Source organism: Prunus persica, chromosome G4, assembly GCF_000346465.2.
Source record: "Prunus persica cultivar Lovell chromosome G4, Prunus_persica_NCBIv2, whole genome shotgun sequence".
In the NCBI taxonomy this organism is placed as follows: Eukaryota; Viridiplantae; Streptophyta; class Magnoliopsida; order Rosales; family Rosaceae; genus Prunus; species Prunus persica.
In genome coordinates, this window is record NC_034012.1 from 9,420,156 (window position 1) to 9,433,765 (window position 13,610).

At 35.4% G+C, this 13,610-nt stretch overlaps 1 protein-coding gene across 2 annotated transcripts; it reads left to right on the forward strand.

Annotated features, from left to right (window-relative positions):
• Nucleotides 10,889-13,324, forward strand: LOC18779544 (receptor-like protein 2). Of its 2 annotated transcripts, none has more exons than XM_020562580.1 (2): nucleotides 10,889-11,030; nucleotides 11,147-13,324. In XM_020562580.1, the coding sequence occupies exons 1-2, from the start codon at nucleotides 10,983-10,985 to the stop codon at nucleotides 13,037-13,039; spliced, it is 1,941 nt and encodes a 646-aa protein (XP_020418169.1). In that variant the 5' UTR covers nucleotides 10,889-10,982; the 3' UTR covers nucleotides 13,040-13,324. The 2 variants fall into 2 exon arrangements, with proteins under 2 accessions (XP_020418169.1, XP_020418170.1); XM_020562581.1 differs by lacking the exon at nucleotides 10,889-11,030 and having other exon boundaries at nucleotides 11,258-11,322; nucleotides 11,421-13,323.

Here is a 13,610-nt window from a genome sequence, read left to right on the forward strand (position 1 = left end):
ATATGTTTTGTTATGAACGGGCCACCTCAATCCCCAAGAAATATTTGAGCCCACCTAGATTCTTCATCTCAAATTTAGTAGCTAAATAGTCTTATAGCCGAGATATTTCAAGTTTATCATTCTTAGTAATAATCATGTCATCAATATAGATTATTAAAGCTATTACCTTCCATTTCTGATGTTTCAAGAACAGAGTATGATCTGAGTTACTATTTCTGAAACCATTGTTCTTCATTGTCATGGTGAACCGCCAAAACCATGCATGTGGTGACTGTTTCACTCCATACATCGCCTTTCGTAATTTGTATATTGTTCTAGTCTAAGTAGTATTATATCCAAGAAGAATGTCCATATACACCTTGTCACGCCCTGGACTCGGGGGTAGGTGAAAACCCGCGCCCGACGCGTGAGAAAGTTAAAAAAAAACTAAAATAAAAAGAAAAGAAGCCGAAACATGGGTTTAAAATAAACTTCTCTTGTAAAAATAGCTCCCAAAATCTTACAACTTTACAATAAATAAATACAGCTCTATTACTCTCGTCTAATTCAACCACAACTGGTTTACTCCTTTTCTTGCCCACTAATTCATCTGAAAAATTAAACAGGGTGAGGGATGAGCAACTATAGCTCAGTAGGGAAATGAGACCTTACCACAGTAGATTGATATAATTAAATTAAGTAACACGCAATCACACAGCCAAATATCACATTAACAATAATAATAATGCATGAATGCTCTTTATCTAATCCCGTTAATTCATATAACTGGACAAGCAAACCTGCACGTCCGATACCATGCTTATACCACTTGGTCCCGAATGCCCATTTATATGAACTAACACCCATTTCAATCATCCCATAATTCCCCTTTTGTTAGTCATCTTGTCTAACTCCCTTTCGCCAGTCCCGAATCATCCAATAAAAATCATATGCACTGTGAGATCCCTTAGACCTGGTACTTGCCAAGAGTTAGACTCACCTCTTCAAAAAACTATATCCATTATCCTTTTTTCCATTATTATCTTCTCCACCCAACAACTCCAACCAATTACCACGACATGATATAATTATGCCAACATTATTCAAATAGTTCACAATACATAAATATCTCATATCAAGAACATTATACAATATCACACATAATATAGAGCTCACGAAATTTAATTAAATCAATCTTATGTAAAGGCTCCCAAGAAAACCCTACCTTAATTCCAAAGCATTGCTTCAATTTAAGAAAATACAAGCTAAGTCCTATACCTCCTCCTAGAATTTCATCACCACTCTCTCTCCTTCTTTCTCTACTCTTACTCTCTCTCATTTCTCATGCAAACTATGCATGCCGTGCGTTTCAAAATGAAAGAATTGCATTCCTATTTATACTAAAGGAATGTCGGCTACACCTTTACTTCAATTGGATGAAGTAATTGGCAGTTTACTAAAGGATAACAATATAACAATCTTTTTGTTCAAGCCAAAGCTGAAATATCTATCAAAAACTTTATTAAATATTTGCATGCTAGAAGATGTGTCAATAAGAGGAATACTTAAAGTTCCACCTCCTGCTTACATGACGTAACCAATTTGTAAAGCTATATCAACTTTCATGCTATTCACACTTAACTTAATAATATAATATGAAGGCACCACATGTTTTGACAGCAAAACATGATAACTAATAGAAAGCTTTAACACCACACAATAAATTTGAAGGAAGATAAGCAATGCATATATCAAATGCATTATGTACATATCAAAAGAATAAGATATAAATATATAAGTATTATTATAATAATATAATAATTAATATAAAAGTATAACAACAATATTTATATACATGTACCAAGATAATTACACATACTAATATATATTTAACCAAGATAATTATATATTAAAAAATATAGGGTTTCACACACCTCCTCCGTGAGTTCTCCGTGTAGGAAAACATTCTTTATATCAAACTAATGTAGTGACCACTCCAAATTAGTTGCGAGGGACAGTAAGACTCTGACTGTGTTCAATTTTGCAACTGGTGCAAAGGTTTATTTATAATCTACACCATAAGTCTGTGTGTACCTTTTGGCCACAAGTATTTCCTTGTATCGCTCGATAGATCTATCAGCGTTGTGTTTTATGGTAAACACTCATCTACATCCGACAGTCTTTTTTCTTCGTGGTAAAATTTTCAATGTCCAAGTCTGATTCTTCTCAAGAGCTTTCATCTCTTTCTTTATAGCTTGAACCCACTTATGATCTTTAAATGCTTCAGCAACCTTGGTTGGGGTATGAATAGCAAACAATTGATGCACAAAGGCCTTGAGCGGTTCAGACATCTTCGTAGTGGATACATGATTCGCAACTGGATACTTTGATATCTTGCCAATATTAGGTGAATAACGATTTTGCGACTTTCCACGATTTTACCTGAAAGGTAATTAGTATCCAATAGATTTATCCTCTAAATTCACACGTGTAGTAAGAGTAGTTACCTCAAGGATATTCTCAGGAGATTGGTTCGTTGGTATTGTTGAGTTAGAGAGGGGTCTTTATCTCATTGTTCTGTATTGTCTGTACGTATAGGACTCAGATCAAAAATATCTTCGCAGGGATTAGGCGGGTCAGGGGATTGATCGCTGTGATTGGGTGATTGATTGCTTTTTGGCAGAAGGCAATCTCGTGCTCTAGACTCGGGACGATCGATCGTTTTTGTAAAGAAGCGAATTTCTTCGTTTTCCAATTTGCTCCAATTCTGCTCTTCACTTCGTGTCTCCCTCTAAAGCGTAGAATTGGATGATGGGTCATAGAAGAACATCTTAGATTCTAGAAAGGACACATCCAAAGTGACATAGGTACATCAGGTAGGAGGGTGATAACAGCGGTAGCCTTTCTGATGAGTGGCATAACCCGCATAGGGATCAAGTTTGCTACGTTGATTTTTGTGGGGATGAACAAAGGCCACACATCCAAAGATTTGGGGTATGAGTACTAAAACAAAGGGCAGGGGTCCGTGTTGCATAAGTACTTGTAAGGGAGTTTTAAAGGTCAATACACGAAAAGGCATATATGGTTGATCAGGTGAACTACGGTGACAATATAGCATCATCCCAGTGATGCGAAGAACATGAGCACCAATCAGAAGTGCTCAGGTGGTTTCAAGAAGATGTCAACTCTTTCGTTCAGCAACACTATTTTGTTGTGGTGTCTAAGGACAAGTCGTCTCATGGATAATTTCATATTGTTGGAAGTAAGCCTGAAAGTCATGATTAACAAATTCTCCACCATTGTCTGAGCGAAGAATCTGTATTTGAGCAATGAACTGAGTTTTCATCTCTTTGTGGAAGAACTGAAAACGGGAAAACACTTCATTTTTATTCTTCAGCGAATAAACTCATGTCATCCGTGTACAAGCATCTATGAATGTGACAAACCACCGAACGCCAGAAGGAGCAGTGATAGGTGAACATTCCTAGACATTAGAGAGAACTAATATAAATGGAGTAATGCACTTGTTTGTACTCAACGGACAGGGCACACGGTGACTCTTGGCCAAAATACAAGTATCACATGTGAAGTCGGAGTCCTTGAAACCTGAGAGTAAATCTGGTATACGATTATTCATATAACTAAAATACAAATGTCCTAATCGACGATGCACAACCAAATTTGATTTTGTTAGCTGTAAGAGGAATGCGTTACACTGTTAATCATGCCAGGACTAAAGTCATCTACATAATATAGCCTCCCTATTTTAGTACCACAACCAAGAATCTCCTTAGTGTGAATATCCTGAAGTAAACAAAACTTAGGTAAATGAGTACACAACAATTCAATTGTTTAATAAGCTGACTAACTGACATCAATTTATTGGATAAAGATGGAACAAAAAGGTATTAGACATTGAGAGAAAGGATGAAAGTGCAACAGTGCCAGCTCCTATTTCAAGATAAGTAACTCTATGGGCATTAGTAATACAAGTTCGTCGAGGTTGGATAGTATTCAAAAAATCATCAGGATCAAATGTCATATGATCAGCTGCACTGGAATCAATTATCTAGCTCATGAAATCACTCTTATTCGAAGCATATGGAATCCATAACCAGTACCATTACAGGTCGTATCGTGTTGTGTTCGATCTTTTAGACTATATCCACTACTTTCTTCATGTCAAGGTCAACCACTTGCAATCAACCCATATTTTTATTGTCATTACAATTATATTCACCGATATGTCATATGAAGAGACTATATGGGTTAGGCAAGTTGGCTAAGATAATATGCCCTCCCTCTTGCATTAGAGTTTGATCATGCTCTTCGCACATTGGAGTAGTTTAGAATATCGCTTTATCAAAAGTAAAAAAATTGTCTTATATACAAGGAGCTTGTAGCTCAGGTGGTTAAGAACATAATATTCCAATTCTTTATTATCACTTGTATCAACTAAAAAAACGAAAAAGTAAAGAAAAGTGGCCTTAGGTTTGAGGATTCGAGATGGTTATGATTTGGAGTTTAAATTCCATAACCATAAAGAAGCACTAGTGGTCATTCCAATTAAGTATGTTTCATCAAAGTGACTTTTTTAAAGCCTTCTTTTAAGTAGATTATCAATTATTTACGCTAACAGTCCATTTTGAGGTCTTTAATGTTTTCACGAAATTCTTTGAGATTTCAAAACCTACACGAACACTATCTGAAATTTTAATTTGTTTAAAAAGAACCCCTTTTCATTGATTTTTCATTTAGGCTAACTTTGCAGATGAAAAAATTAACCTCAATAAATGTCTATGCAATCTAATATCAAAGGCTAATATTTTATCATTTGGAGAATTTTTTTTAAAGTTATTTAAACTAACACCCCTCAAGTTTTCAACTTTTTTACAAAACTCCTTGAGGTTTTGGTAATTACATGAACACTCCCTAAGGGTTTAAATTGTTTTCACAAAACCCCTTTTCGTTGATTGCTCGTCCAAAACTTGATGATTTCATTTTAAAGCGTGTGCAAATGAAAAAATTATCTTCAATAAATGTAAGTGCAATCAAATCTCAAAGGCTAAGTCATTTGGAGAATTTTTTTATTTTATAAAATAATCAATCTTGGGATGAAAAATCAATGAAAAGGGGTTTTGTGGAAACAATTTAAAACCTCAGAGGGTGTTCGTGTAATAGACCAAGTCGGATTAGATGACATAGTTAGTTGTGTGACATCTTTTCATTCCATTTACTTTGGACGAGGACTTGTGACAGTAATTTTGGATATGTCAAAATTATTTTTGGAGAAAAGTACATTTTATGTATTTCTTCATATACTTTAAGTGATTTTAAGTGATATTGGAAAAAAGCAACTTCCATGTATAAAATTACTTAAAATTACTTAAAATGATTATATAGAGAAATGATTCTTTATAGAAGTACTTTTTGTCCTATCCAAAATCACTCCCAAACGAGTTCTTAGTCAAACACCAAATAAAATTGATGGTATCTTTGATGAATTTAATTTAGGGGGATTAAAATTTGGCAAAAAAAAATTAGTGGGATTAAAAGAAAGAATGTAGCAGACGATCACTTTTATCGTCAGGGAAATTTTTTAATTACCATTTATCTGATCTTCTATCATTTACTTAAGAGGGACTTTAATTTTCTTCAGGTCAAGGTCAAGCAATTAGGATCAAAAGTGCCTTATAGTTTGGGGGGTTTTATGTAATTAACTCTTAATTATTTAATTTATTTTAGGTATGAGAATTCTAGCTTGTTATGATTTGGAGAAGTTCCACATAACCACAAAGGCTAGTGCTCATTCCAATTACGACTCGTAGAAGTAAGTTCTTTAAATAGATTATTAATTACCATAATTTTTTTTAAATATATTTTAATTGTCATTACATTTCTATTCACCTGTATGTCGGATTGGACATTGTAGATTATGCGCCCACCTCACACAGCGAAAGTAAAAAATGAAAAGAATTTACTTTTTGCTTGTATACCCCATCACTTCCATAATCTACCACTTATTCCATTGCCATGATTTTGTCCTCCACGCAATTTCACAACAAAAGAAAATTCCTAATTAAGCTTTGTTGGTTATAGAGTTTGTTTGAGTCTGATTTGTCCAACTTGGGAAAGTTACGAGTTCAGTTCAAGTGTTTATTGATCGGTTGGATCTATATGCTCCGGTTTCAGTCGCCTCACGTTAATGAGACGTCATTCCACAATTTCGAACATCCCTCACAATCAAAAGAGTTTCATAGAAGTCTTTATAAGACTTAGTCTTTTTAGGTGAGTTGAGATTGGGGACACAAGAAAACACAAATTTTGACACACCTGCTTAACTTTTAGATATTTTATCATCCTAAGGTTGAAAACATGCAGGTGGATTTAAAATTATTTGCCCAAAAAACCGACATTAAATATTATAAATTGAATTATAGCTGCTCACCCTTGGATAGGACAGTTGACCAAAAAACTACTTGGTCCCATGGACCAGGGAACGGGACTGCGAAAAACATATATGAGATTAAAAGCTCATTTATTATTTTATTAGTAGTATAGTACCATTAACCCATTTTACACAGTACGAGAACATTAGACTATCTCCAATAGCCTCTTTAATCATTTTGAAATGTTCAAATAGGTGAGCCACATCATAAAAAATCTCTCCAACAGCTGATCAAGCCCAACCATCAAAGCTGCAACCTTTTTCTCTATCTCCAGGACTAGTAAGTTGACTTTGACTCTTCAAAACATTTAATTTTATTTTGGAAAAATAAAACCTACTTTTCAAATAATAAATACATAGAAAATTTTCACATATGTTCCAACAGCTGATCAAGCCCAGCCATCAAAGCTGCAACTTTTTTCTCTATCTTCAGGACTAGTAAGTTGACTTTGACTCTTCAAAACATTTAATTTTACTTTGAAAGAATAAAACCTACTTTTCAAATAATAAATACATAGAAAATTTTCACATATGTTCACATGTTTTCATTCTTTTTTATGATATTACATTAATTGAATTGAAAAGTATGTTGGAGCAAAAATTATTCAAGTAATAAATAAACCTTTTCAAATTGTCACATAGGTCAACTAACTTCAATTTGCTACCACTATTTGGAGATGCTCTTTGGACATTAGCCGTATACTCTCCTTTCCCCTCATTTACCCAACCATTTTCTCTCCCTAACCATTCAGAACAGCCCTTTCATATTTCACCATTTTTTTCTTTCTTTAAAGCCCCCGTTCTTCTCTCTAAAAACAAGAAGAAGTTGAAGGTAACATAATTTTGTTAAATCCCCTGTTTCTTTCTCTAAAACCCCCGTTTCTATATATATCTTGCCTTTTTTCTTTTTTGTGATACCAGACTATGCTCTGCTTTCGAGAAATTAAAAGCCAAGGTACAAACTGGCATCAATTCGGAGGAGGGGGAGGGGAGAAGGGGGAAAGGGGGAGGACCGCATAAAGAAAGTATATAGAAAATCTAACTGAAAAATCAGAAGCAAATATCCAAATTTAATTTACAAGGACCCCCATTTGCTTGAGGAGAAAGGTCTCTGCCTTTGGTATTATATCACTCGTTTCCGTTGATTGTTGACGGAGAAATTTTTCATTGTTGATAAACCTACCTGTCCTGCAATAAAGTCTAACAAAGAACTAGCCATATTAACAAGGCACTAATATCTTGTTTGTGTTTATTTTATCAGGAGGTTGTTAGGAGAAAAATTTACTTATATCGGGGATGCTACCATGGTGCTATTCCGAGTCACTCATTGTTATGTGTTTTAACTTTCTGACATGACAATGTATGATAGGCTATAGATATCGCCACGGTGACATCCCTGTTACATATAAGTTCTTCTTGATTTTAAAACAAGAAAAATTCGTCATAAAATAGACATAAACAGATATATTTGTACGTGTTCATTAAACAACTCTCTACTTTCGTATATAGGTGATGAGATTGCTGGAAATTTTATATTATTTAATAATATTTAATTTCTATAGTGAATGAAAAATAAAATTTCAAAGATAAAATAAGATAATTTTATTGTGTATTGTACGTCCTCCTGTCAAATTAAGTTCGTTTTCACTCAATTCTTTGCATCCATAAACATATTTGGACTGACCTGGACAGCCAAATCTGTCGGTTTTGCCAGTAGAAAGCTGAAGTTGTATTTGTTGCTTGCTTTGCTTTTATAAGCATGTGGATTGACCTGTTGCATTAATCTTTTTATACCCATTTTTGTATTCAGTTGATGTAGTATTCATGCATTTTTGTTGCTTGCAAAGGGTAGCATGAAGAAATTGCATCCGAAATAGAAGACATAACTATAAGAGCAAATTGTGCGCCTTATTACATCGGGAACACAAAAAATGTAAAATAAAAAGTACAATAATATATATCTAGCCTCTAAGCCTTCTTTTAATAGTGTTAATGTGCACTCGTACAACCTATCTTGTAGATTATCTATGAACTATGTGTATCTCCATGTCATCAACCATTGAGGCGGCTATCAATCAAACACAATACCCTAAGATTTAGGAATTCATCAAAATCAACCATGTCATCATCATGGCATTCCCTCACTTTAAAGGAACCACTAAGCATGAGTTCGTGAAGACTTATGCAACTCATAAATATCTTCATTACCCTGTGAGATTGGTGAATAGGTTGAAACCAAGCGAGAGGAAGGACAAGGATTATTTCAATGAAAGAATCTCAGCTTGTATTTGTCCCTCTAGATTATTTCTAGTCAACCTTTAAGGACCTACATGACTAAAGGCTTACTGGAAACGTTCCAGTGAAGTTGTTGACCCTTAGGTCAAATTTAGTAAGTTGGTTAAGTCTAGAGAAATCAAGCATGGAGATATTTCCTTCCAAGTTGGGGCCAAAGCACCTTCAAAATTGTTGAAATCAAAGGTCACAAACTTCAGCTTGGAAAACTTCCCCAAATTGAGAGGAAGCTCGCCACTCAATTGATTAATGTAGAGGTCAAGGATTAGGTTGGTGAGGTTGACAATTTTATCACTAATCTCCATGTAGTGAATTAAGAGGTAGCGAAATTTCTTCAAGTTTGATAGCATTATAGATATCTTCTGGAAGTAACCTGAGAGGTTATTGTGACCGGTACGAAAAACTTGCAGTTCAGACCCACTTTTAGTGAGCAAGTAGATCACTAATGTGGGCACATGACCCACTTCCAGTGACTAAAATGCATCTTGTGGTGACCAAATTGTAGCCCTTTAGTGATTAAAGTTGCGGTCACTAATAGCATTTTTATGACCACACAGAGGAAGTCACTAATTCTTTGGGTTGTAGTGACCAATACTTGACATTGGCAACTAAATAGAATTTGTCACGAGCTTCTAGTGACCACCCAATGACCACTGATATTTGGACACTAATTGTATTCCGTGACCAAAATTAGTAGTTTTTGTGACCAAGTAGCTGGCCACTAATAACTGTTTGTCTTGTAGTGGTTTTTGTATTCCACAGAATTTTAGCACAACTACATATGACTTTCTTGAACAAAAATTTCGGAAAAGTTCAGACTAAATACTTTGAGATATTAAATCTTGTCTCAAAGTAAATGAGAGCAGCTATACTATTGGTAATTCTCATGTGAATGTGATATCATATCATAGTTTATTGGTACAAGTGCATAACTTGTAGGATATAAAAAAGTGTCTGCGGCTATGGCTATATGAAAAGAAAATTAGCGATCCCTCATAACCGGTGTGCAAAATCAATATGCCGGTGTGCAAAATCAATATGCAAATAAGACTTGTGGATACAATGAAGCAATAAATTCTACATTTTGCACGACTGAACTAGAACGCTCAAGATGATCTAGAAAATAGTTTTAGAGGGTAGATAGCACTTTATGGGGTCGTTTCAAGATGATCTAGAAAAAAGTTTTAGAGGGTAGATTGTACTTTATATTTTACAGTTTCATTTGTGTTTGCTTTGTTGTCTTTTTTTGTTGTTTTCCACATGTAAGGCACATTTTGTTCTCATAATCTGTCTTCTCTTTCTTTTTCTTTTTTTCAATCTGAGAATAGTGTTTGGAATATGTAAGATACTTGACATCCTCAGATAGATATTTTGAATATGAAATAAGGAGGTCTGGTCCTCTCATCGTGGCCTAATGTGGTCTACAATTTGGCTACATTAGTTGAAAGCCATACAATGATGGCATTGTGGTTCTAGATCAAATTCGTATTCTGAGTTTTGTGGACGAGAAAAAAAAAAAACTTTTTTAGAATAAACCTCACGCTCAGTGTGGAGCATCATTTGGTGATTTCATTATCTGAGAGTAGGGGCGAAGTCTTTCTTTCCTTTTAAAATCTCTTTTCGATGTATGGGTATAGAGGGGATTTGAAGAATTTGTATTTTATGGCTATGGTTGTTTGCCAATTTCTCAGCTTGCAGTGATGTTTTGCCTTTAATGATAAATCATTTTCAAGATAAAGAAATTCCGAATATACCTTCAAAATCAGAGGAAATTTCAGCCAATCTTCTTCATTTTTCAAATATGGAATCGATTCATGAAAGTCTATAGTCTTTGGAGTCCCATCACATTGAATTTTGGAGTCCCAAATCCGATCATATTGACTTTGGAGTCCCAAATCCCAATCACTATATAGTTTCTCAGTTTGCAAGTGATGTTTTGCCATTTAATGCTGCGTCAATAATCTCAAGATATATAAAAGAAAAGAAATAAATTATGCCTTTATTTGCTCCTATATATATCCACACCTGCGGGCAATGTAAATACACGTAAGAACTTTGCTAGTACTGCAGCAGCCTTATAACCCAATGGCATATTGCTTCCTTCTCTTCCTCTTTTTCTCTTCCATTATTTCCACACATACTCATGCATGCAACCAAACTGATCGCAGCTCTCTCCTGTCCTTTACCCTAACTTTATCTTCTCTTCCTTTAAATTGGACCTCTGATAATTGTTGTCATTGGAAGGGCATCACTTGTGATCAAGATGGTAGGGTCACCCAATTGCTCTTACCCTACAAAGGGCTCAAAGGAGGTATGTTTCCCTCATCACTTGCAAATCTCACACATCTCACTCACTTGAATCTCTCCCACAATTCACTTTATGGTTCCCTTGAAACTCAGTTCTTTGTTTCCTTGAATCGTCTTCAGATCCTTGATTTGAGTTATAACCTTCTTTCTGGAGAGCTACCACTTTCTCTACCATCCAACAATATCCGGAAACTGGATTTGTCTAGCAATCACTTCTATGGTGCTATTCCATCTTCATTCTTCCACCAAGCTAGCAACTTGATTAGTTTCAATGTCAGCAACAATACCTTCACAGGGTATGTCCCATCCTCTATTTGTCTCCATTCTTCTCCCTTCCTTAGGATATTGGATTTTTCTTCCAATGAATTTAGTGGCAACCTTGCTCCTGGACTAGGGTACTGTTCCGAATTGAAGGTTTTTCAGGCCGGTCATAACAATCTCTCAGGATTACTTCCAGAAGATATCTATAATGCTTCTAAACTTGAAGAAATTGCATTGCCTCTAAATTCACTATATGGAGCCATTAGTGATAAAATTGTCAACCTCACCAACCTTGCAATCCTTGACCTCTACTTTAATCAATTGAGCGGTGCGCTTCCTGTCAATTTGGGGAGGCTCTCGAAGTTGAAGTTTGTGATCCTTGATTTCAACAATTTAGAAGGTTCTTTGCCCATCTCTTTGATGAATTGCACAAACCTTTTAGAACTTCATTTGGGATCCAACAACTTGGAAGGAGATATCTCCATGCTTGATTTCTCCAGACTTAGTCAACTTACTAAACTTGACCTAAGGGTTAATAACTTCACTGGTACGATTCCAGTAAGTCTTTACTCATGTAGGTCACTAAAAGCTATTGGATTGAGTGGAAATCATCTAGAGGGACAAATACAAGCTGAGATTCTTTCATTGAATTCCTTATCCTTCCTTTCGCTTGGTTACAACCGATTCACCAATGTCACAGGGGCAATGAAGATATTGATGAGTTGCAAAAGTCTTCACACACTCTCGCTTGCTGGTACCTTTGAAGGTGAGGGAATGCCATCTGATGATGACATGGTTGATTTTGACGGATTCAAAAATCTTCGGTTATTGAGTTTGGCTGATTCTGACTTCACTGGTCAAATACCTTTATGGTTATCAAAGCTCAAGAATCTAGAGATCTTAGCTCTATATAAAAATCAAATCACAGGACCAATTCCAAGTTGGTTGGGGACTCTTCCAAGACTTTTTTCTCTAAACTTGGCTAGTAACCGAATATCAGGTGAAATTCCAAAGCAACTTTGTAGACTACCAAGGTTGGTTTATGAACCTACTGCATCTCAAGTGGACAATTATGAATTTGAATTGCCTATCTTTGGCGGCAGTGTAATCGCAAATCCACGTTTTGAACCACACAAATTATTTTTGTTTTTTCCAGCGATTGACTTATCTAACAATAACATTAGTGGTGATATACCTACTGAGGTCGGCCAATTGCAGCTTCTCCGCAAGTTGAATCTTGACTCCAACAACTTTTTCGGTGTCATTCCAGATCAAATATCTAACCTAAAAAATTTAGAGCTTTTGAACCTCTCCAAGAACCACTTGTCTGGAACAATCCCATTGTCATTGGTGAGCCTCACTTTCTTGAAAGAATTTAATGTCTCGTACAATAATCTCCAGGGACCAATACCAACAGGCACTCAACTCCAAAGCTTCAACGCTTCTGCCTTTGAGGGGAATCCAAAACTTTGTGGTGCCCCACTTGCCAATAAGTGCAGTCGACCAAATAAAGGGATTGACGAAGATAACAAGAAGAACAACAAAGACATGGACAATGGGCTTCATCAAATTCCGTGGTTTTATATTTCTTCTGTTGTGCTAGGGTTTATAGTGGGATTTTGGGGAGTATGTGGTTCTTTAATTATTAACAAGACATGGAGATATGCATATTTTCGATTCATATACAATGTACAAGATAGGCTCTATGTGATGATAACAGTACGCATCAACATGATAAAGAGAAAGCCTTAGAGGCTTATATTGTACTTTTTATTTTAAATTTTTTATTTGCGTTTCTTTTTTTCTTCTTTTCTTTCGCGTTCCTGATGTAATACGGCACAGTTTGTCCTTATAATTATGTCTTCTTTTCGGATGCAGTTTCTTTCACGCTGCCTTTTGCATGCAACAATAAAGAGACTTTGGCTGTCCAAAGTCATGAATACTATATCAAATGAATACAAAAATGGGTATTCAAAATTTAATGCAGCACATACTTGTGAAAGCAAAACAAGCAACAAATACAACTTCAGCTACAGATTTGGCTGTCCAGGTCAGTGCAAATGTTTATGGATGCAAATATTTGAGTGAAATGAATTAATTTCAAAGAAGGACATTAAAATTATCTTTAATTGTCTCTGAAATTAAACTTTCGGCAAGGTTCCATCAGAACAGTGTTCATATCATATCATATTTTGTTGGTACAAGTAACTTGTGGAATATAAATTGTCACCGTCTATGGTGTGCAAAGGGAACTGGTGTGCAAAGGGAATACGCAAATTAGACTTGTGGACAACAGAAGACTACCCAAACACGCTAATATCTA